Below are 24,684 nucleotides of genomic sequence, written 5' to 3' on the forward strand. Positions count from 1 at the left end.
GTGCTATGATCCTGTGACTGAGGAGCTAGAGTATGAGCAGAGAGGGGCGCGACTTTTGCAGCATCACCGTGAGTTTGCTTTCCGCCGCCACCACCGGTCAAGCCGCCGTTGACACGACTCCTCCTTTCTCTCTCTCACACACACAGATATACTGGAAGAGAGAGACACACCTGAAGAACCCCCATAAAATTACGTCTTTTCTCCCTTTCCTCTCTCTCTCTCACGCTTGAAGAAGCCTCATGCGGTAACCTCATCTGCCATAGCCCACTCTCCCTGCAGTTCACTCTCGCCCACTTCTTCTTCCTTTCCTTTCTCTTTTCGCCATCTCTTCCTCACACACGCTTGAAGAGACCCACAAACTTGAAAAACCTCGTCCAATATAACCTCATCGTCATCGCTCACTTCATTCTCATCCACTTTTTCCTCTCCCCTTCCTCTCTCTCCTCTCATCGCCGTCCCCTCCTCTCTCTCTCTCAGTTCATTCTGAGTCACTTCTTCCTCTTGCTTTCCTCTCTGTTCCGCCATCTCTCTCTATCTCACACGCTTGAAGAGACACACAAGCTTGAAGAACCCTCATGTTCATTCTTACCCACTTCTTGCTCTTCCTTCCCTCTATCTTTCGCCATCTCTCTCACACACTCGACACATACAAACTTCAAAAAACCTCATACAATAACCTCATCGCCATCGCTCACTCTCCCTGCAGTCCATTCTCACTCACTTCTTCCTCTTCCTTTCCTCTCTCTCTTGTGCCATCTCTATTTCTCCCACACAACTTGAAGAGACGCACAAAAACTTGAAGAACCCTCCTACGATAACCTCGTCGCCGTTGCCCGCTCTCCCCCTCGCGCACTACTTCCTCTTCCTTTCCTCTCTCTTCCGCCATCTCTCCCTCCCTCTTAGAGAGAGACACACACTTGAAAAACCCTCATCCAATACCCTTATCGTCATCCCCACTTTCTTCTGCGGACGCCATATCTCTCAGTCTCTCACACCCTTCAAGAACTCCCATACAATAACCTTATCGGCATCGCCCGCTCTACCCCAGTTCCTTCTCACTCACTATTTCCTTCTCCTTTCCTCTCTCTTCCATTGACGTCCTCTCTCTCACACCCGGGCACACTTGAAGCTCCCTCATACCATAACCTCGTCTTCTAATCCCTTCCACTTCATTCTCACTCACTTCTTCCTTTTCCTTTCCTCTCTTCGGTGGACCTTATTCATCATGGTCATAGACCTTTTGGCAGCATAGGTGATCATTTTAGCTTCCTCACCTGAGTATTCTTGTTCTTCTCTTCACTGCAATAATTTTATTTAGTTTCGGGAGATTTTTTGCCGGTAAATCAGCTCAAGCACAAGTCCAACTGAGAGAAAAAGAGCCACAAGAGAAATTGGTGATGAAGATCATCAACGAGATATTGACGATATTGATGCAGTTAATGTGGAAAGTGGTGAGACCTGAGGATCTCAAGCTTGGGGATCACGTTTATAGATACGGATATTATGGATTATACAGCCATCATGGTGAGTCCTCGTCATCTTCCTGATTTTGCACAAGTCCTTTTCTTTCCTCCTCCTTTTTTCTGGCCAACCTTTTTGCTCTTTAGCCGATCAGTTTACACTGGTCAACTTCATTTCCAAAAATTCCTAGAAGTCTCAGCATAAAGTAAAATATTTCTAGCAGATGGTTTGTCGAAATTGAAGCCACCAGAGAATAAATGACTGCAAAGATGTGTGGCCAAATGAGATGCAAAAGAATCGTAGTAAATGTCACCTGCCTGTTCATCTTGGTGTCAGCCTCTTCAACCCTACTCTTCCTCGTCTTCCCATGATTTCTCTGGCCAGCGAAAAGGCGTGAAAAGTTCTAATAACAATTCAAATCTGATTTCTCTTACTGCTCGCTCCCATGACGGATGGCTTGTGAGTCCACTTTCCCGTACTATCTCTGCCAAGCCGAACTAAAACACTTCCCCTCAGCCCAGAATGAATGATAAAATCCATTCCTACTCTCGAAGAGTCCTGAGACAAGCGGCAGCTAAACTGGGGTCATCTTTCTGAGTCTTATCAGTGTTGAGTTTAATTTACCTCCTCGGTTTCACTCTCCTCTCGTTCCCTTTTCTTTTATTTCAAGGCAATTCATATCTGAGTTCAGTCCAACATGCCATCTCGCCAGAGAAAAAGGCATGATAGGTTCCAGTAACACTATGGAAACCCTAGATTCTTGATGGGGGGAGGGAGGGAGGGAGGGAGAGTTTTACCCGGGTTTTGATTTGATACCCAAAACTACAAAAAAGTCAATTCTCTCTTCTTCTTTTTTTGGGATAAAAACCCTATGTTTGTATAACATAAATAACCATCTTTAGAATTTGGTTTTTTGACTTTTTTCAGTAACTTAGGCTTGATAAATTCTGTTAAAATCAGAATTATTGTCCAACTTATTACAGCTGATTGCCTATTAGAAAGGAAAATGACTCTGTGGTTCAAAAAGCACCCTTATTCTCTATGAATAATGGTGCCATTATCCTAGCATTACCCTTTGGAGAATGACCATAATTAATTATGCAGGTCAGACTATAATTAATTATATATAGCAAGGATGCCAGACAGAAGCAAACATATAAAATAATGCTCACTTAATTTATTTCGACCGTAGCATGTGTTCTTCGGACCTTGACTTATGTAGATAGATAATACAAAAGGAGTCCTTTCCAACTTCAAATCAGGATTAGAACGAGACGTGGACTAGTCAACGAGGTTAATATAGCAAAACGGTTGGCAAGCAGCTGGACGACTCTAAAGTCCATACTGTCTTTGAAATAGTAGTTTTTCCCTTTTTTATCCTGTCCTAGCTTTTAGTGCGTGGAAATTTTGTGTCTTCTTCTTGAGCAGTGGAGAGAAAATTCAAGAGCTGCGCTGGAGCTGCAGCACATTTCATTTCTATCTAACGTGCCAAACCAAAGATTAGGAATTCATTCAGATTTCTAATTCTAAATCGGCGTACACATCTAGTTAAAGAAAGAAGCTAGTGAATATTCATCGTACACTCCGGCTTTTTGTCAAAATTGTCCCTCTGGTGTTTCCTTTTTTAGCTTTCCATTTTGAACTAAATTTGCTTCTTTAACGGTTTGCATGTACGTATTACAGGAATTTACGTCGGTGAAGGCTCTGTGATTCATTTCACCCGAACAGAGAGCCAAAAAACCATATTTCCTTCGGTTCTCAAGACTAGCTACAAGCAAGAAGTTTCATCTTCTTGTCCAGAATGTGGATACCAAGAGAGCATCAATCGTGGGGTTGTTAAAACTTGTCTCAATTGTTTTCGACAAGACGGCAAAAAACTCCAATCCCTTCATCGATATGAATATGGGTGGCCACTGCTAAGGTTTAAGTTTGCAAGGCGAGGAACTTGCACCACATTGCTCGATACCAAATTGCCCCATCAAGTTGTCAATAAAGCCAGCGAGCTTCACGCGAATAATTCGTTTGGTGATTACAACCTTATAAACAACAACTGTGAACATTTTACCACATATTGCCGGACTAGCTACCGTGCAAGTGAACAGGCAGCATTTTTCTGTGAATGCGTTAGAAAAATTAAGGAAGCCAAAGAATGGACCATGAAGAAGTTGCTGTGGAGAAACTGAACTCGAGCGGTCCAACCTTTTGCCAATGTTGTATTTCTCCGTCTGTCTGTTGTTTTAGAAAATAAAAGTGTGCCCTACTCAGCTTATTCTTGTATGGACATGCTTATGTAAATACACATGAATATATATTTATATAATGTCATTATGTTCAATGTCCGGAAATATGATCATAGCCAATCACATTGGTTCCGGCCCCCCGCCCGTGCGTCTCACACGTTACATGTATTCTGATGCTTGTTCCATTCCCATTAGATTTTCCAATAATAAAGTTGTTAGTTTGTCCTTGGCTAATATACGCAGCTCTCTTTCCCTCTCTCTGTGCCACCATCATCGCTGCATAGTGTTTTTCACTAAAGGGTACGTGAACAGCATTCCAAAGAACAGTCGAAACCCAACGTGTATGAAATGGTCTAATCGGAAGCATTCTCTCATGAATTCGGGCAAATAGCCGATGCCCCGTGGGTCGCGCGCGCATCGACGTCATCATGAATTTTTTTTTTTTTTTTTTTTTTTTTGGGGAGGGGATGGGTGGGTGAACAAAGACAAAAAGAAGCGGTGCTAGATGGGTCCACCAATGAATGAACAACGTGGTCAGTTGTAAAAGAAGGATGATCCTCCCCATTAAGAAGCATCGCTTTCCATGATTTTGGAGCACCATCTGTCTGGAAAAGAGACATCTCGCGAAAACCGATCGTTGTTAAAGTGGTTGCCCAGCCGCCGGGGGGGAACTCATCGTGAAAAAGTTAACTTTTAGTGATATCACGATATTTCGAAGAATCATCCGCAAAATTTAGTTTTTGAGATATTCTAGATAAAAAAAAAAAAACACATGAATCGTCGTATAAATTCAAAATTGGTAGCACGATAGAATACAATTAGTTTTTAACACTTCAATATTTGAGATCGAATATATATTAATGGTCGAGCGGGAGTGCATACAATTGAATGGGATCAAGCTTTTTCAAATGGAGGCATATGATATTGGATCGATTAATAGTGATGAAAGAGATTTTATATTCTTTTCTTGACTTTGGTATTGTTAGGGTTTCAAAGATATTTGTTTATTTTGATTTACAATTTTTATCTCAGGTTAGGATTGTCTTATTTGGGTTTTGTAGTTATCTATTTCCTAGTTTGAATATACTATCTTTAGGGTTTTGTAGCTATTAATATTACTTTGAATGTTCATGTACGACGACTCCCACTTTCCTTCGCTCCTCCCTTCTTCTTTTAAAAATACTCTTGAAAGTTTGAAACCCTAGATTCTTAGTGGGAGAGAGAGTGAGAGAAAGAGATTTTCATGGCCCACTTTGGCTTTACATGCAAGCTGCCTTAACCAGGCATGCGTCGTGGATGCTTGGCGGTGTACCTTGCAAAACAGTGAAATCCTAAAAATGCTGATGCCTTGCTGATGCCTCCCTAACATTCGTCCACCTGTAATCGGAAGTAAAAATCAAATCGCAGCACGATCAACTTTTTCTACATGCTCGGTCATGGGTTACAGTCAAAATACTTGAAAAGGTTTAACTATTCGTGTAACTAATCATGATGTTTTTCAATTTACAAAAATAAATGAGGGAAGATAGGGCATAAATCATGGCATAAAGTAAGGTTTGGCCATCACGTCAGAGATTAAAGTAAAAGGTGGAACCGGGAGAAAAAGAGGCGTAGAAATCCCTGCCCCCTTCCTCCTCTCTCTCTATCATGATGGAACGAGCATAAGAAGGAAAATTTTTCGTCTGTCCTTATCAAGAAAGATTGGAGATCATTTCGTTGTCCATAATATAATAGATTTTTTTTATAACATGAACGAATGATGAATACTAACATATAAAGTAGGAGATTTGAAATTAAGTTTGCGCCTATGAAATTTTGCTCATTATTGAACAGAGAAAACACGAAGAGCAAATGGGTGGTAAGAAGGGGCTAAGACTTCCTCTTGAAGTAACTAATTTTCTATCTCCTATTTATTTTCTTATGCTAAAACCGCTAGATCACTCAAGAGTTCATGTCGCACCCCTCTTGTTTCTCATCTTTTGATTTAGGATTCGTATCTTGTGAAGTAACAGCTACTTCTCTTAAGTACCTTTTAAAGACTTTTGTCGGATGCGAAATTGAAAAAGGCTTTGAAGATATATAAAATACCGATCAGTTCTATGGAGAACTAGTGAATGCACATGGGAACAACTAGCCTATACCAAGCCTTGATTTCATTGAAAAACATGAGTTTGTCATCGTTTCCACCATGTCCTGAAGTTGATCTAATTGTTATCAGAGGTCCGGGACCACAAACCCATTTTGTGAGCCTTACAGAATGGCGACTCATTTGGCAAGAAACACCGATGTAAACTCAAACTGGACATCTCTATCTATTTAGATTAGTTTCAAAGAGAAATGATTGAGGGACAATATTTCATGTACTATAGAATAACAGTTTATTTTGGATAAAAAAACTCAAATAATAAATAATTATGAATTATTGTAGAGTTCACTCCTTCAATAATTTGTAGCTTACAATAAAGTTGTTATTCTCATGGTAGTCCAAAAACTGTCATGCCAGCAAAATCTGTTTTCGAAAGTCTTATATTATGATATTAACCTTTTCTTTTGACCACATCAATGAACTTGATACCTCTTGATTGGTTTAGGGGGATGGGAATGCTATACTCCCATTGCACCTAAAAGCTCTCCTCTCCTATGTACTAAAGACTTTTCTTGAATTGAGAAAAATATATAATTCAATTACAAGAATTGTAATCATAGATTGCATTTGAATATATTCCTTGACATATTAAACTTCTGGGATAAGTGAATTTATCATGCAAGTGCCATAATGCCCAAAAGCACGTCATATGATCGAGTAACAAGTTCTCAACAATCCCTCTATTCACATTCATATATCCATTATATCTACCGTGCGAGACGCACTCGAACACACTTTGGTGATTCATATGGATAATTATGACTGCTCATTACTAAATTCCATTAACCCCAATGCCTGTTCAAAATTTTTATTCGCTACATATACATACACCCCTCTTATTGATTTCTTTTTACATCCATTTTGTTCCATTTTTTAACGCATTCTTATTGCAATTAGAAAAGCTTTTATAGGGGAAACGATGGGTGAACTTGGTCCCGTTACAAGCCCATTTGCACGTCAAGAACTCCAAATCCAACCCAAATATCCGTTTCACAAAAGCCAACTAGAAAAGCCTGACCGGAGGAATAGCCCGGTTTCACTCTTTTTATGCTTACCCAAAGGCTCAATTTGTTAGCGACCAAAAACCATTTAAGCAAACAGATCATGACCCATTTTACAAGACCTTGTCTTTCCGTTAATCCATCTTGCCCCGGCACGGAGAGCACATGGATGTTGGGGGACCGCCCGGCCCTTTGCCATCGACAGCTGAGGTCTTGTGTTCGATTCCTTCCATGAGTGATGGGTGAGTGAATTTGTGTGTGAAGAGGCTGGAGCGATGGATGAGTTTTCTGATGGGGGTATATACAAGGTGGTGGGTTGGTTTTGAAGGGCCGATGTTGGGTAGTTGGGGAATTGCTAGTACTTAGAAAATTTTAAGTCCATTTGTTTCATTATAAATAGCATCCGTCATAATATAAGTCAACTCGACGAGGGGCTCTAAAATATGTTAAGCATGTATGTTAAGGAAAATGAAGTTCAATTTTCCGAACATTGATCACATATGCTACAAGAAAAGGCTTGTGTATCTCTTAAATTTCGCATTGAGGAATTGATTATGAATATAATTTCATTTTTTAATTAGGTTTTGTTAATAAATGCTCTCCAGGCACTCATTAAGCATACTTTATGAGGAAATATACTAAATGCCTTTATTACACGTACCACTAAAAACTTATTTAGTTTATAATCCTTTTGGGCCAAATGAGCCCACATGCCGAGTCAAAAACAAAAGTTTGTGATTATTTTTAACAAGTTTCAAAGTTCGCACAAAATCATCCCTAATCAAAAGTTCATCTTTGTTCATTTGGGATTAACATTTGATTCTTTATGTATGACAGGAATCTATATCGACAAGAGCTATGTGATTCATTTCACCAAAACACAAAGCAAAAGAACCATAGCCCCATCATTATTCAGGACTCCCCAGAAGCAAGAAATTTCATCACCTTGCCCAAAATGTGATTACCAAGAGAGCAACAATTATGGGGTTGTCAAAACTTGTATCAATTGCTTCTCGCAGGATGGCAATGAGCTCCGATCCCTTCATTGTTATGAATGTGAGTGGCCACTACTAGGGTTCATGCTTGCGAGGTTGGGAACTTGCACTATATTATTTTGTACCAACTTGTCTCATGAAATCATCGATAAGGCTAGTGGGCTTCATGCTAACGACACTTTTGGCAACTACAGCCTCATAAATAACAACTACGAGCATTTCACCACATTGTGCTGCACCAGCATTTGTAAAAGCAAACAGACGGCATTTATCAAAGCTTGTGAGCAGATAATTCTGCAAGCCAAAGAATGGACCATGAGATTGCTGCAAAGAAACTAAATTCAAGTGATCCAACCTTCCTCGAATCTTGTATCGTTTGTCTGTTCGTTTTTCTAATATATGTTTTAAGGCATATTCGATTGGGACTGGACTGGGCGGCATGAGACCTGCACACGTGCACAATCTCGTAGCCTCTGTCTGTTCGTTTTTATCCATGTATGTACTTGTTCAGGTGAAGATGTATGTAAACTTATCGCATGTGTCTAACAATGGTCATCATGTTCAATGTCCAGAAGTATGATGAAGCCCTTGTTGGCGTCTGGTGCTCCTTATGAGCATAGGCCGACTGTCAATAGCATGACGGAAGTTGTTGTGTAGAAGGAAGACGGTTGCTGTTGCGTTTGGGGGTGGGGGCCTGGAGCTCAATGTTTTTGGTGGAATGTCGAGTGCATAGCTGTAGAGAGGAAGTAAAATAAACAGAGCATTGAAATGGAAGAAACAAAGTAACCATCGTCACGTGCTTTCTTTCATGTTGGTTCTTGTCAAATTACTTAATCAAAAAAGGGAAGCGCTTGGCCATTTTTAGTTAGCATATGTGCATTGCGTTTGGTCCTAATTCTCGATTTGAAGTATTGCACAAAAGTGTTAGTTAAGACACACAGTGTCAATTGCTGAAATAGAATCAAACCGGTAACAACAAAGCTCACTCCAGATGCTCTTTCAGCATTGGTATTATGTAAGGTCTACAATTCTGCATCATAAACATCTACGTGATGATAGCTGGTGGCCATATAACTGATTGCCATTATAATTTATATTCTCTCCACATTGATGTAACACATATACAGGAGTTTCACCATAACCAGTATCATGATATTGCAGCAAGTGCACATAGACCTGTCTAGTTCTACTGTTAACATTGATTATGTGAATGCAGCAGGAAACACAAACCAATCACAGACAGGCAGGTCAACACAGGAATGGTTGCATCTTAGTGGATTGATTGCACAATCTGTGTGTAGATACTCCACGGGCATTCCTCTGAAGTCCCAATTCATTCCTTCTGCGACGAGTGCAGCTATATGAAGCACGAGAAGAGGGAAGGAACTGACCCTTTAACCAATAACTATACATCTGCACTTTTGTGCTAATACAATCAACTAAGGAAAACAAAAACTTGGGCAAAAACTAATTGCTTGGTCAAATTGTAAGTACAAGCTGAATGACCAGATAATCCCGAGCGCAACAGTGTGTTGAAGGGAAAGTGACTGCCCATGGCTATTGCCCAGGACAAAGCTTACTAGATGAGCCAACTTCTACTGTCGAAAGGGGAGAACTTGGGGAATCGATCTTTATAACGGCAATGTCAAGATCTGTATAAGCATTGACAAATTGGCCTGCAACATTTTTTCTCCACAACTTGCATATGTACAGCAACCTGCGACATTTTTTCTGTAAGCCAAGAGCCCACGACCTTGCATGCTCGAGTCCATGAGATTAGTCTTAAAATGGAAGCATCACAATTTCCAGTACTCAACTAAGTGCAGCACGGCTTTGTCTGAGCCTTATATACAGGTCATTTTCCATCTAATAAGCTTCTTCATTTTGGACTTTCTGGTACCACTATTTTTTATTTTTTTATTTTTATTTTTTTTGGGGGGGGTCTTTTTCAGCATAGTTACATACAAGAATAAAGCAGAATATAATCTCCAAGTCCCAGAAAGGGCCTTCAGAAATAGTACTGGCGAAAGAAAATGAAAATAATGGCGCTTCAGAGTTACAGTCTCATCAACGTCGGGTTGAGGAAGCAATATGTGCACGCAGAATTCCAGCAATCATGCAGATTCTGGCAGAGCAAGGTTTTTCATGCCATGTAGTAACGTGCTTATGCGCAGGGATGTAGAATGGCAAGGTATTGAGCAAAGTCGAAGGCTAATTAATCTGACAAAGCGGGTTTCTTTCCCATCCTTACCTATACGTGCAGTTTACATGTCTACGTCAAGTTCAAGAAAATATTATTAGTTCCAAGATCATGAGGTAGAGAAGAAAACAGAGTGAGAAACTTGAACTTGAGCCACTAATTTGGACAGCAAATTACATCCTCTGACACCACTGTCCCCGTCAGCCGACTATATCAAGTTTGTTGTGTCAAAGACAACACCAGCACATGTTAAAATGTAGCCATTTTTTTGTATAACAGTTCCAGAACCTATCTTGCCGTCTACCTCTGATCAGCAAGATGAGAGAGAATTTTCAGATTAGCGCAACAAGTAAGAGAAGATCTTTGGCCAGGATGACTCAATAAGAGAAGGATCAGATAGCATAATCAATGAATCTCCCTTTCTATAGTTAAGTGCAACTAGAGAAAGCAGGAAAATAACATAATGCATTCTCTGGAACAACATTGAGACTAAATACTCGAGAACGCCTTTCTTACTTAGCCATGATAACCAGGTTAAATGAGTTCAAATTACGATTAACAATACCTCATCAGGAACTGCGCCTTTCTTTTTCATGTCATTGTACACACTCAGAGCAAATTCCCAATCGCCGGTCTGGCTGCAACTATTAATAGCAATAGTGTGAACATCTGGAGTACCCTTGATCTTATACTCATCCATCAATTTGTATATTTCTTTTGCCCGGTCAACCTACCAGCAAGGATTCACATTATTGTCAATTCCAAAATTCATATTATCCCATCAAAAAGTCCTAAAAGCAAGATAACAAATGAAACCATAATACTAACAAACAGCTGCCCTACCTGACCTGCATTAATGGCAAGAAATACAAATCTCACTCACATCAAGCAAAATGAGTATCTTAGAAAAGCATAAGCTCTGCCTCATTGGGTAAAGTATTCTATACGGTTGACCGTGCAAAGACTCGTAGTAGAAGTACCGTTAGGGCTCGGGCATACGGAATCCTATCAAACCCCGAACGAAATATGGAACAAGCATTTTGCTGGTGGCGAGCAATTCGATTCATCTCATCCCAGTCATAAACTCATGACAATTTGACCAAAGACAAAAAGCTCCCAAATTCTCCCACATGAGCACATCAAACACTGCATAACCCTCCATCCAAGCCACCCAAACCTCAAATCCCCAACACCGTGCAGGGCGATACGATCCCAAAGAACGGAATTTCAGAGAGCCTAACCTCGTACGGAACCAGCTTCTCCACCACGCTGGCAGCGTACGGCACCAGCTTCTCCAGCAACCTCGCCTCCGAGCCTTTCGTGTGTGTGGGGTTCTCGCTCGGCGGGCGACGCTCGCCCACATTGAGGGGAGCTCGAAGAGGCCTGCTTCTCCTCCGCGTGCTGCGTCTGCGATCCCGGGAACGCCGGAACGAACGACGGAGCAGCAACGAGCGAGCACCGGAGTAGGGGCGGCCGCAATGTGGTTCGCCGGCGACGGCAGGGGAACGGCCGCTTGATGCACGGCGGAGCAGCAACGAGCGCGGAGAGAGAAAATTTGAGATTCAAAATTTCGAAAGGAAAGAAATTGAGAGGAACATAACGGGCTTTCTCTTTCCTTCGTTTGGGAAAGAAAAAGAAAAAGTTTTTTTTTGTCAAAATTGTCAGCCATTTGGTACCAAATGCAACAAAAAAAATTTTGCAGGTCAGACTATATTTAATTATTTATAGCAAGGATGCAGAACAGAAGCAAGCATAGGAAATAATGCTCACTTAATTTATTTCGACCGTAGCATGTGTTCTACCTTGACTTATGTAGATGGATACTACAAAAGGAGTCCTTTCCAACTTCACGTCAAGATTGAGAACGAGAGATCGGGACTAGTCAACGAGATTAATATACCAAAACGGTCAGCAAGTAGCTCAAAGTCCAAACTCTCTTTAAAGTAGTAGTTTTTCCTCCTTTTTTTTTTAATGCTGTCATCGCTTTCAGTGCGTGGAAATTTTGTGTCGTTTTCTTGAGTAATGGCGAGAAAATTCTAGAGGACATTTCATATCTATATAAGGTGCCAAACCAAAGATTAGGAATTCATTCACATTTATAATCCAAAATCGGGCTACACATCCAGTTAAAGAAAGAAGCTAGTGAATATGCATCGTACACTCCGACTTTTTGTCAAAATTGTCCCTCTAGTGTTTCCTTTTTTAAGTTTTCCATTTTGAACTAAATTTGATTCTTTAATGGTTTGCATGTACGTATTATAGGAATTTACATCGGTGAAGGCTATGTGATTCATTTCACCCGAACAAAGAGCCAACAAACCATATTTCCTTCACTTTTCAAGACCAGCTACAAGCAAGAAGTTTCATCTTCTTGCCCAAAATGTGGATACCAAGAGAGCATCAATCGTGGGGTTGTCAAAACTTGTCTCAATTGTTTTCGACGGACGGCAAAAAACTCCGATCCCTTCACCGATATGAATATGGGTGGCCACTACTAAGGTTTAAGTTCGCAAGGCGAGGAACTTGCACCACATTGCTCGATACCAAATTGCCCCGTCAAGTTGTCAATAAAGCCAGCGAGCTTCACGTGGATAATTCGTTTGGCGATTACAATCTTATAAACAACAACTGTGAACATTTTGCCACATATTGCCAAACCAACTACCGTGCAAGCGAACGGGCAGCATTTTTCTGTGAATGTGTGGGGAAAATTAAGGAAGCCGAAGAATGGACCGTGAAGAAGTTGCTACAGAGAAACTGAACTCGAGTGGTCCAACCTTTTGCCAATGCTGTATTTCTCTATCTATCTATTGTTTTAGAAAATAAAAGTGTGCCATACTCAACTTATTCGTATATGGACATGTTTATGTAAATATATAAATATATATTTATCTAATGTCATTACGTTCAACGTCTGAAATATGATCTTAGCCAATGACATTGGTTCCGTCGCCCCCGCCCCTTTTCTCTCTTCCACACTTCGCGCGTCTCCCACATTACATGTATTCTGATGCTTGTTCCATTCCCATTAGATTTTCCAAGAATACAGTTGTTAGCTTGTCCTTGTCTTACATTGTCTTACATACGCAGCTCTCTCTCCCTCTCTCTCTCTCACCGTCATCGCTGCATCGCTGCATCCCAAAATATATATATATGTGAAAAAATTTAAAATAATAAATGGGAAAAAAAAAAGAAAAGCCTATTCTCTTTTCTTATGACTCTTGCTTTCTGTGATACATAATTCATCCTTTAAGTTTTTTTTTTTTTTTTTTTTATCTTCTCTTTTGACATGTCTAACAAGATCAAGTAAGTCCGAAATGTGAATTGCTTGTTTTTTTTCCTAATTTTATGGATTATCATAATGAAGTTAAATTTGTCAAATTGAAATAATAAATATTAATAAATAGTGGATTAATTTTTTTAGTATAAATTCATTTTAGAATTTTTTATTATTATTTATTTAATTGTGAGTTTGAATCAAATTAATTTTATTGAAATAATTATAAAAATGATAGTTACAAAAATATACATTTAATATATAATGTGTTATGACATGTTGAAATTATCTTCTTCTTCTTTTTTAGAAATGACATGTTGGTATGTCGTATTGTGTTGCATGTTGGTACCAGTGCCACTTAGGTGGTAAGAAGGGGCTAAGACTTCCTCTTTATGTAACTAATTATCTATCTCCTTTTTATTTTCTTCTACTAAAACCGCAGATCACTCGAGTTCATTTCGCATCCCTCCTGTTTCTCATATTTTAATTTAGGATTCATATTTTGTGAAGTAACAAGTGACTTATCTTAAGTACTTTTTGCAGACTTTTGTCGATGCAAAAATTGAGAAAGCTTTGAAGATGTATGATATATGGATCAGTTCAATGGAGAACTAGTGAACGCGCATGGGAGCAACTAGCCTATGCCAAGCCTTGATTTCAGTGAGAAACACGAGTTTGTCATTGTTTCCACCACGCTCTGAAGTTAATCTAATTGTTATTAGAGGTCCGGGGCCACAAATTGTGAACCTTGCAGAACGGGTGACTCATTTGCCAACAAAATGTTTTTCTATGGAGAAACACTTATGTACCCTCAAATAGGACATCTCCATCCATTTAGATTAGTTTTTTAATAGAGATGATTGAGGGACAATCTTTAATCTACTGTAAGAATAACAATTTGTTTTGAATAAAAAAAAAACCAAATAATTAGTAATTATAAATTGTTATAGAGTCCACTCTTTCAAGAATTTATAGCTCATAACAAGTTATTATTCTCACAATAGTTCAAACATTGTCATGATGGCAAAACCTGTTTTCAAAAGTCCTATATTATGATATTAATATAGGACCTTTCTTTCAACCACATCAATAAACTTGATACTTCCTTATTGGTTTAGGGGATGGGAATGCTATACTCCCATTGCACCTAAAAAGCTCTCCTCTCCCTATGCACTAAAGACTGTTTTTGAATTGAGAAAAATATATAATTCAATTACGAGACTTGTATTTGTAAATTGCACTTAAATGTATTCCCGACATCTTAAACTTCTGGATAAGTATAATACCTACAAGCAAGTCATATGATCGAGTAATGAGTTCTCAACGGTCCCTCTATTCACATCCATATATCCATTGTATCTAACATGTGAGACTCACCCAAACACACTTTGGTGATCTACTCCTTAAGTTAACCCTGATTAAATTTTTGCACCAATTCAAGATTCATATGGATAATTATGACTGCTCATTACTAAATTCCATTAACCCCTATGCCTGTTCAAATTTTTTATTCACTACATATATATACACCCCTTCTTATTGATTTCTTTTTACATCCACTTTGTTCCATTTTTTAACGCATTCTTATTGCAATCAGAAAAGCCTTATAGCGGAAACGAGGGGTGAACTTGGTCCCCGTTACAAGCCCATTTGCACATAAAGAACTCCAAATCCAACCCAAATATCCATTTCACAAAAGCCAACTAGAAAAGCCTAAACGCCGGAATAGCCCACTTTCACTCTTTTCCGAACCCCCAAAAATGCGATGCTCACCCAAAAGCTCAATTTGTTAGTGACCAAAACCATTTAACCAAACAGATCATGACCCATTTTACAAGACCTCGTCTTGCCGTTAATCCATCTTGCCCCGGCAAGGAGAGCACATGGATCAGGGGGGACCGCCCGGCCCTGGGCCCGGCCCTTTGCCATCGACAGCTGAGGTCTTGTGTTCGATTCCATCCATGAGTGATGGGTGAGCGAATTTGCGTGTGAAGAGGTTGGGACGACGGACGAGTTTTCTGATGGGGGTATATACAAGGTGGTGGGTTGGCTTTGAAGGGCCGATGTTGGGTGGTTGGGGAATTGCTAGTACATAGAAAATTTTAAGTCCATTTGTTTCATTATAAATGGCATCCTTCATAACATAAGTCAAGTCAAGAAAGGCCTCTGAAATATGTTAAGCATGAATGTTAAGGAAAACGAAGTTCGATTTTACGATCATTGATCATATATACTACAAGAAAAGGCTTGTGTATCAAAATATGCAATCTCTTAAATTTTGCATTCCAAGAATCGAGCATGAATATAATTTAATTTTTTAATTAGGTTTTGTTAACAAATGCTCTCGAAGCATTCATTAACCATATCATGAGAAAATATACTAGATGCGTTGATTACGCGTACCACTAAAAACTTATTTGGATTTTATTATCCTTTTGGGCAAAATGGGCCCACATGCCAAGTCAAAAACATAAGTTTGTGATTATTTCTAGCAAGCTTCAAAGTTCACGCAGAATCATCCCTAATCAAAAGTTCATCTTTCTCATTTGGGATTAAAATTTGATTCTTTATGTATGATAGGAATCTTCGTCGGCAAGGGCTACATGATTCATTTCACCATAACACAAAGCAAAAGGACCATAACCCCATCATTATTTAGGACTCGCCCAAAATGTGAATACCAAAAGAGTATTAATCGAGGGGTCGTCAAAACTTGTATATATTGCCCTCGGCAGGACAGCAATAAACTCCGATCCCTTTACTATTATGAATATGAGTGGCCACTATTAGGGTACGTGCTGGCGAGGTTGGGAACTTGCACCACATTATTCTGTACCAACTTGCCTCATGAAGTCGTCGATAAGGCTAGTGAGCTTCATGCTAACAATGCTTTTGGCAACTATAGCCTCATAAATAACAATTGTGAATATTTTGCCACATTTTGCTGTGCTAGCATTCGTAAAAGTGAACAAACGGCATTTGTCAGAGCTTGTCAGGGTAAAATAATGCAAGCCAAAGAATGGACCATGAGGTTGCTGCAGAGAAACTGAATTCAAGTGATCCAACAATCTTCCAATCTTGTATCCTCTGTCTGTTTGTTTTTTCTGATATTTCAAGGCATATTTATTTGGGACTGGACTGGGCAGCGAGAGACCTGCACACGTGCACAAGAAAAAACTTCGAAAAGAAAACCGTGCCCATCTTAGCTTATCCATGTATGTACCTGTTCATGTGAAGATATTTGTAAACTTATGGCATGTGTCTAACAATGTTCATCATGTTCAATCCGGAAGTATGACGAAATACTTGTTGGCGATTGGTGTTCCTTACGAGCATAGGCCGACGGTCAATGGCATAACAGTAGTTGTCGTGTTCTCTGGAAGGATGACAGTTGCTGTTGCGTTTGGAGGTGAGGGCCTGGAACTCAATGTTTTTGGTGGAATGTTGAGTGCATAGCTGTAGAGAGAAGTAAAATAAACAGAGCATAGAAAGGGAAGGAACAACGTGTAACAACAGTTACGCACTTTCTGTCATGTTGGTTCTTGTCAAATTACTTTAGCCAAAAAAGGGAAGTGCTTGGCCATTTTTAGTTGGCATAGGTGCATTGCGCGTCGTCCTAATTCTCGATTCGGAGGAAGTATTGCTTGAAAGTGTTAGTAAAGACACATACAATGTTGATTGCTGAAATAGAATCAACTGGTAACGGCAAAGCTCACTCTAGATGCTCTTTCAGCATTGATATTATGTAAGGTCTGCAATTCTGCATCATAAACCTCTGTGTGATGATAGCTGGTGGCTACGTAACTGATTGCCATTGTAATTCCTATTCTCTGCACATTGATGTAACACATATACAGGACTTTGAACATAACGGGTTTTTCAATATTGCAGCAAGTGCATAGGGACCTGTCTAGTATTGTTAACATTGATTATGTGAATGCAGCAGCTGAAGGAAACACAAACCGATCGCAGACTGGCAGGCCAACACAGGAATGGTTGCATCTTACTGGATTGATTGCACAATCTGTCTGTAGATACTACACAGGCATTCCTCTAAGTCCCAACTCCCTACTTGTGCGATGAGTGCAGCTATATTAAGCACAAGAAGAGGGAAGGAACTGACCCTTTAACTGAGAATTTTACATCCGCACTTTGATGCTAATAAAATCGACAAAGGAAAACAAAAACTTGGGCAAAAACTAAATTGCTTGGTCTGATTGTAAGTACAAGTTGAATGGCTGGATAATCCTGAGCGTAACACTGCATTGAAGGGAAAGTGACTACCCATGGCTGTTGCCCAGTCTCCAGGACAAAGCTTACTAGATGAGCCAACTTCTGCTGTCAAAAGGGGAGAACTTGGGGAATCGATCTTTATAACAGCAATGTCAAGATCTGTATAAGCATCAACAACTTGGCCCGCAACATTTTTTTCCACATCTTGCAAATGTACAGCAGCCTGTGACATTTTTTCTGCAAGCCAAGAGCCTGGGACCTTCCGTGCTTAAGTCCATGAGATTAGTCTAGAAAATGGAAGGATCACAATTTTCAATACTCAACCAAGTGCAATATGGCTTCATCTGAGCCTTACATACAAGCCACCGGAACCTAATAGCATAAGCTTCTTCATTTTGGACTTTCTGGCACCATCATCATCATCATCATCATCATCATCATGATTATTATCATTATCATCATCATCATCATCACCATCATCATCATCATCATCTACATTCAAGAATAAAACAGATTATAACCCCAAGTCCCAGAAACAGAAAGGACCTTAGAAATAGTACTGGTGAAAAAAGAAGAAGAAAATAATGGCCCTTCAGAGTTACAGTCTCATCAGCATTGGTTGAGGAAGCAAAAGGTGCACGCAAAACTCCACCAATCATGCAGATTCTTTTAGAGCAACGTTTTTTATGCCACGTAGTAACATGCTTATGCGCAGAGAAATAGAATGACAAGGTATCGAGGAAAGTTGAATGCTAATTAATCTGCCAAAGTGGTATTCTTTCCCATCCTTACCAGAGCGAGATAACTTGAACTTGAACCACTAATTTGGACAGCAAATTAGGTCCTCTGACACCATCGTCCTGTCAGCCGACTATATCAAGTTTGTTGTGTCAAAGACAACACCAGCACGTGTTAAAATGTAGCCAATTCTTTGTATAACAGTTCCAGAACCCATCTTTCTGTCTACCTCTGATCAGCAAGATGAGAGAGAATTTTCAGATTAGCACAACAAGTAAGAGAAGATCTTTGGCCAGGACAACTCAATAAGAGAAGGATCACATGGCACACTTCGCAATCGTTTTGGAGCATATAGAATAGTGACCGCGGAAGCAATCCTCACAGCCGCACCGGCAATTATATCTCTGCCAAAATATCCCTCATTTGGTTTTGCATTTTCTTCAGATTGGCATAAGCTTGCCTTATTTGTATCAAAACACCTATCGAACTAGTTTCAGGAGACTTGGAGGGAAGTACTTCTGCAGGTTGCCGCATTATAAAATGAACATCAGATGACAGAAAAGGAGTGGCGTTACCCTTTGTTTCTGACAAAATTCAAAAGGAGACAAAACCGTGTCGTTGCTGATTCAAGGAAATAAATGCAAGGAAAGGCGGCGCGAATTCTCTGCTACTGATACTTGAAAGTGTAAATTGCTCTAGACTCCCTCCAGCAATAAAAAAAAATTGCAGGCACGCATTGGAACGGAGGAATGTGCTGAGAGGAGAAGCAGAAGGAAAATTACCTGTAGTAAGCTCCAGGGCAGAGACCAATTGATACCCAGATTCAGTTGATGTCTCCATGGAATGATTCCGCACCTAAATTCAACTTCCTCTCTTCTCTCAAAAACTTCCTCATTATCAATATCTCATATGCTAACATGATAACTTAGAAAAAAAATTAAATAATTAGATAGTATAAACATTCATACAACCATTTACTATATTCACTACTTCTAAATTATAATTCTATTCTTCCAACCTCACACCCTCCCTAATGGAGTATTTACTTTTTCATTTCAACAGAAAAGAAAATTTGACTGTAGTTGATTTATCCCAATCTCCTTTCAAATAACTAAGTAAAGGTGTGCCCTTTTTTCAATTTTATACATTACATTTTTTTTAATACAAATAGACGTAAATAATGCGTGTACAAATCTTAATGCCATTTTTCAAGCAAGAATCAATTGTATAAGGAAAACAAAAACCATTAGGTCGGGAATATATATGTATACATATATATTTCTTATAATATATTTATTAAGAAAAGGAGATATTAAAACAATAGAGATTTTTCAATATATTAACTCTTTTTTTCATGTCATGCTTTTCTATAATTTGATTGGATACAACATAGATAAAATGATGTCTCAAAGTGGCTGATATTTTACGTCAAAATAAAATCATTTAATTGGTATGGCTAAAGAATATGTTGAAAATTGATAAAAGTAACCAAAAAAGTTGCCCACTTTTTCGCAATCCTATGACCCTAAAGAATCAAACTCCTCTTTTCATCAATGTATCAAGTGAACTTAGAGATCCAACGATCATGTGTCTCTGTCCTTCATGTAGATAGATGGAAGCATTAAAGACATGTTTCTAGGACAATCATTTACATCGTCCCATAGAACACTTTCAATTTATTTTTCGAGTATTACTCTTAATTTATCTAGGCATGTCCCTGTAATGCAAATGCTCTCACTCTTCGGAAAAAAAAAGATACATTTTATTGCCTAATTTCTATAGATCTAAAAAGGAAAATAAATGAAGGATACATGGGTAGAAGTCTTCACCTGTATTCATGAATTTGGGATGAACTTCGGATTTCCTTGTGCCTAATGAATCGGATTTGCCTTTACCAAAAAAACAAAAAAAAAAAACAAAATTCTTTACCAAAAAAAAAATGAATCGGATTTGAGATTTCATATTCAAGCCCGACCCGAACCCGGAAAACCGATTCAAAACCGTCTCCGCTTCTCGCCGGCTCCCCTCCTCCCTCCTCCTCCTCCACCTCCTCCTGCTCGTGACTCCTGTCGATGGTGTTGCAGAGAAAGAGGTGTCAAGAATCATTTCTTGAACGAAACGGAGAAGCAAACCATGGAACCCACCGACTGCGTGACGTCACACTCGAGGTAAAATCTTCCCCTGCTTTCCCTCTCTGCGCGCGCTTCACTGAGCTCACCAGTTTCATGTTTTTGTTTTCTTTTCCCAAAAAATTATTCCTTTTCACCATGTCTTTAGTTTCTCTAGATCCCGTGTGCATTGAATTTAAAGCAGTTGTCTCTTCTAGACGAAACCCAGATCGCTCGGTGGAGGGTCCGTGAGGACGGATGTTCAGAGGAGGCTCATTTGGGATCATTGCATCTGTAAAGCTGTAAGTCTTGACTGACAGCTTTTCCCAAACTTGAGAACCCGAAACCAAACAGGAAAAAAGATGTCTCCACCCAAGCGTCTTTTCAGGTCGCATGTTGATGTTGGTTTCCGAAATAACTGGAAAAAAAGAAGATGTTTTGTGTTTCCTCTGTGTCATATCTGCTAAAGTGAATGTTCTTGTACTCGTTCGCACCATATAGACTAGCTGAAATGATTATATGCTTCCGTGGAAATTGTTGTTCATGTTGCTAGTTTTGGAGTCGTTGCTCTAGTTTAATAATGCTAGCTCGTGCATTATTTCTTCGGTACCAGGTTCATTGCCATCTGTTTTCACTGCATTATTTTTGTGAAAGACTGTTACTGCAGAATTTGCTGAACAGGCCCGTGTGTTGTTGCAGATTGGCAAGTGTCATACTCCATACTTGAAAAACTCATTGAAGAAGCACATGTTCGAAATTGAGTCTAATCGTGATAATATGCTAGATGAATTGTATGAACTGTACACCGAGTTCATGACTTCTTTAAAGGTAAAGCTCATTGTTGTTAATTTCTCTTACAGAATAATGTGTCCCATTTCTCCTGGTTTACTTATTAAACCTCAAGTTACCAATGACAGTATTTTTTTCATTAGGATGACAATATAATCAAAGGGAATGTGAGGGCTTTGAAATATATTTCTTCTCTTTTCCCAGATGGTAACTTTCTTTTTTTTTTTTTTTTTTTTTTTTCACTTGAGTTATTTATTTTTATGTTTTTGTATGCATCATCTGAATCTTTGGCTAATAATTTCCTAGATGCAAGTTGTGAGGATGCAATGGTGAGGAAAATGGTGGTTCCACTGCATTGTTCGCTCAACATGCTTGAAGAAGATACAGGGTATGTATGTTATTGGTTCATGTATATTTTTTAAGGACTGAATGCTTGTCCTGGTTCTTTAATTAGAGTAGACATGGATGTATATTCTCTCTCTCTCTCTCTCTCCGTCTCCCTCTCTGTGGCAAAAGAGCACAATTTTATATTAGTTATGAAGACAGTTTTAATCATAGATGGTTTATTGTCTCATGCATTGTGTGGATTTATGTGCTGACTGAAATTAGCTTTCAGTCCATTCTATTTTTGTCAGAGTTCATACTTCCCTTCCGGATATGCTCTCCAGCAAAACATGTTTTGAAGTAAGCTATCCAAAGTGCATCTGAATTTGCAAATAAACATTGGTGCTATGGGTTCAATTTTCTTGAGTTTTTCACGTTAGATTTGGTTCTCTATAGACATTCCGTTATAAAAGTTTTGCCAACCCTATCGTTTTATTTTCTGTAGTAGCTATCTGATTCATCAGATCCTGTAGTCTATGGAACACCACAGAGATAATCACTTGGCCTTCTATTCCCTTCCCCCTTTATCTGATTAGTTCGATCTGTTTTAACTTTATACATCATGCACTAGAACTGATTTCAGGTACTGACTAGAATATTGGACATAGGTTGGCTCAGGGGTTGGCTTAGTTGGTATCTATCTCTCCCACATGAAAGCTTCCAATCTACTGTCCTTGAGCTCTAAGGTCCTTTCTGATTAGGTTTTTTCTTTTACTCGGACCTTCAAATATTTATGCATTGCTCTTAATCCATCAATCAGTATATGTAGATGTGCTAGGGTTGCGCCCACTGTGGTTTTGGCAAGCAACTCTTTTGGTGTACTTGGTTCTTGGAATTGTTCTTGTTCCTATGAGCTGGATATCAAAAGCTGATTTGGTTGTGAAACGAGTAATCTGTCCATCAGCACATATACAAACTTGGCTGAACACGCTGGACATGGTTTCATGATGATACATTAGTAGCAGTTTAGAACTTGACCATTATTCATGCAGGTAATATTAAGTGATGGTGACCTATCAACCTTAAGCAACATGAAGCTTAATTTGAAGATGAATCAAATGAGCACAGAAGATGATGAGCCAGTGACTTTGGAATGTTTAGATTCTGTGAGTGATCACGTCATTGTCCTTGCACATTCCACCCTAAGCGCACAACTTTTCAAATTTTCAGTTTCATATTTCACAACCCCCCTCCCCCCAAAAAAGAAAAAAAAAAAACAGAGTATTCCTTCTTAGATCTCATGATAGATATTTCTTTCATTTGTCTGGTAGACATCGTTATGATAATGCCTTTAGCATAAAAGAGTAGTCCTGCTGCGCGACTTCCCTTTAGTCCTTTGGTTACCTCGATTGACCATATGCAAATTGGAGGAATAAGAACTGAAATTGATATCATTTCCTCACCCCAGGTAAAATGTTTACACCTGCCTTGGGAATGTGCATCTGAGAGTGTACTTCAGGGATTGAAACCGGATATAATGTGAGTAGTTTCTCCACTAACACACTTCTGTTGAGCATCAATGTGAGATATTCGATTGTTTTCTCTTTTCATCAGTCAGTGAAGGCATAATCTCTTTTTATGCAGCTTAGGTGCTGACGTAATATACGGCCCCTTTTGCCCGCCTCACCTTGTGCGTGTGCTCGCCATTCTTTTGGATAAAAGGAAGTCAATTGGCAGTTTACATGATTATAGTGATGGATGTGATTCCCATGATGTTGTGGCAGCTTGCGATAGTGCATCAAATGCTGGTCCCACTGAGCATCCGATGGCTTACATTTCCTCCATCATCCGCAATGCCAATACTTTCGATCGTTTTCTTGCTTTAGTCAACGAGTCGAACCTTGCCATCACAGACCTGACCGGAACTCTTCAACCTGCCAGTTTGCTTCCTTACGTGCAATCATATGACAGATCAAGCATATGACTGTTCAAGCTCTCGAGCAAATGAGGCTCGCTGTATGTACCTTACCATAGTGCAAGAGTTTGTGCCCCATTTTTGAGTTAGCACACACTCATGCAAGCACGGATTGCGCATTGTCCATATAATGATCTGTGTTGGGGCATTTCTGAGACATTTCACTCTTAAACTTTCACTTGGCCTGCGTGATTTGATATAGTGATAGCGACCATTGTTGTAGTTACTAGAGTTTTGAGAGGAAATGCTACATCTGCACTTCTATGAATTATGTACTCAATGGCCAGAAACTTTGTCGGACGCTATTAGAACAAAACTCTTCCCAGGACACTGAGTTATGGGGTCTGTATATCTTTAATTGGATGCGCCGACCCCTGTTTCCCGTGTTGTGAATTTCTGAATAGTTGAAGCTTCTTTTGCTGTCAAAGTGAGAGGCTAATGAAATTGGTGGGCCTTTTTGCTAACGTGATTGGAGTGTGACATCGAATGTCAATTCCAACCTCTGGATAGCCGGTGCTCAAGAGCCTATCTTGAAAGTTTGGTTGTCCATGGTGTCCTCATGGTTACAGGTCCCTAGCCCTACCATCGTTTGAGGATGATCGTGCTTCTTATCTGGTATGGCTTTTGACCGTCGAGAAGTCTTGCCTTTCAGATCCATCAAGATTTAGGTGTCCTCTCTGTTTATTATTATCCCTTGTACGTCTCCTTTCAGTGAATCCATTGAATATTCGTCGTTTCCCACTTCGCACCAGCAAACACCTTTAAAGATAACATCTAACAACAAACCTGACCGGTTTTTTCTTGATGATGTTTTCTTCCCCAATCATAGTGTGAAATGCACGTATTCTGGATTCCTGACGATGAGGGAAAGGCTTGATATTTCTGGAATCGGTCAAAGGACAGCTCCTGCTTGGCCTTTGGGAAAAGCCATTGGTTTGCCATCTCATCCGAATTTAATGGAGGACATCTTTTTTTCCTTATGCTTGGCATCAGATGATCTGTTGAAGCCAAGGCAGGTCTGGAACGGTAGTGATGCGAAGGAGAAGCCCAACGAGCTATCCCTGTTGCGTGCTGGGATATGGAGATATACGTCACCAAAGGATCATATGCAGATGATACTCCACTAAGGGTGCGTTTGGAAACTGCTTTGGAAGGGGCTAAAGGTCTTTGGGCCAAAATAGAGGTGTTTGGGAACCA

At 39.6% G+C, this 24,684-nt stretch overlaps 2 protein-coding genes across 3 annotated transcripts in view; both read left to right on the forward strand.

The window, feature by feature from the left end:
- The window catches only part of LOC104415532 (putative uncharacterized protein DDB_G0277003), a 32,767-nt gene extending 9,012 nt beyond the window's left edge, over positions 1 to 23,755 (forward strand). For both annotated transcript variants that reach the window (XM_039298825.1, XM_039298827.1), the window contains exon 10: positions 23,157 to 23,755. In XM_039298825.1, coding sequence (XP_039154759.1) covers positions 23,157 to 23,496 — 340 coding nt within the window. In that variant the 3' untranslated portion in view covers positions 23,497 to 23,755. The remainder of the gene's footprint in view (positions 1 to 23,156) is intronic.
- Positions 20,306 to 23,366, forward strand: LOC120286550. The gene is made up of 9 exons (XM_039298830.1): positions 20,306 to 20,459; positions 20,618 to 20,701; positions 21,099 to 21,227; positions 21,332 to 21,395; positions 21,495 to 21,576; positions 22,181 to 22,258; positions 22,565 to 22,678; positions 22,981 to 23,051; positions 23,297 to 23,366. Exons 1-6 carry the CDS (start codon positions 20,364 to 20,366, stop codon positions 22,200 to 22,202), a joined length of 477 nt encoding a protein of 158 aa, XP_039154764.1. The 5' UTR covers positions 20,306 to 20,363; the 3' UTR covers positions 22,203 to 22,258; positions 22,565 to 22,678; positions 22,981 to 23,051; positions 23,297 to 23,366.
- Positions 23,756 to 24,684: the final 929 nt, after the last annotated feature.

Source organism: Eucalyptus grandis, chromosome 8 (genome assembly GCF_016545825.1).
Source record: "Eucalyptus grandis isolate ANBG69807.140 chromosome 8, ASM1654582v1, whole genome shotgun sequence".
Taxonomy (NCBI): Eukaryota; Viridiplantae; Streptophyta; class Magnoliopsida; order Myrtales; family Myrtaceae; genus Eucalyptus; species Eucalyptus grandis.

Excerpts from the sequence above, each read along its gene's own strand:
- LOC120286550 (XM_039298830.1), top strand. The coding sequence starts at position 20,364 with ATGGTGTTGCAGAGAAAGAGGTGTCAAGAATCATTTCTTGAACGAAAC. Across the intron at positions 20,460-20,617 it reads TGCGTGACGTCACACTCGAG|ACGAAACCCAGATCGCTCGG; the intron begins GTAAAATCTTCC and ends TGTCTCTTCTAG. Across the intron at positions 21,396-21,494 it reads TTCTTCTCTTTTCCCAGATG|ATGCAAGTTGTGAGGATGCA; the intron begins GTAACTTTCTTT and ends ATAATTTCCTAG.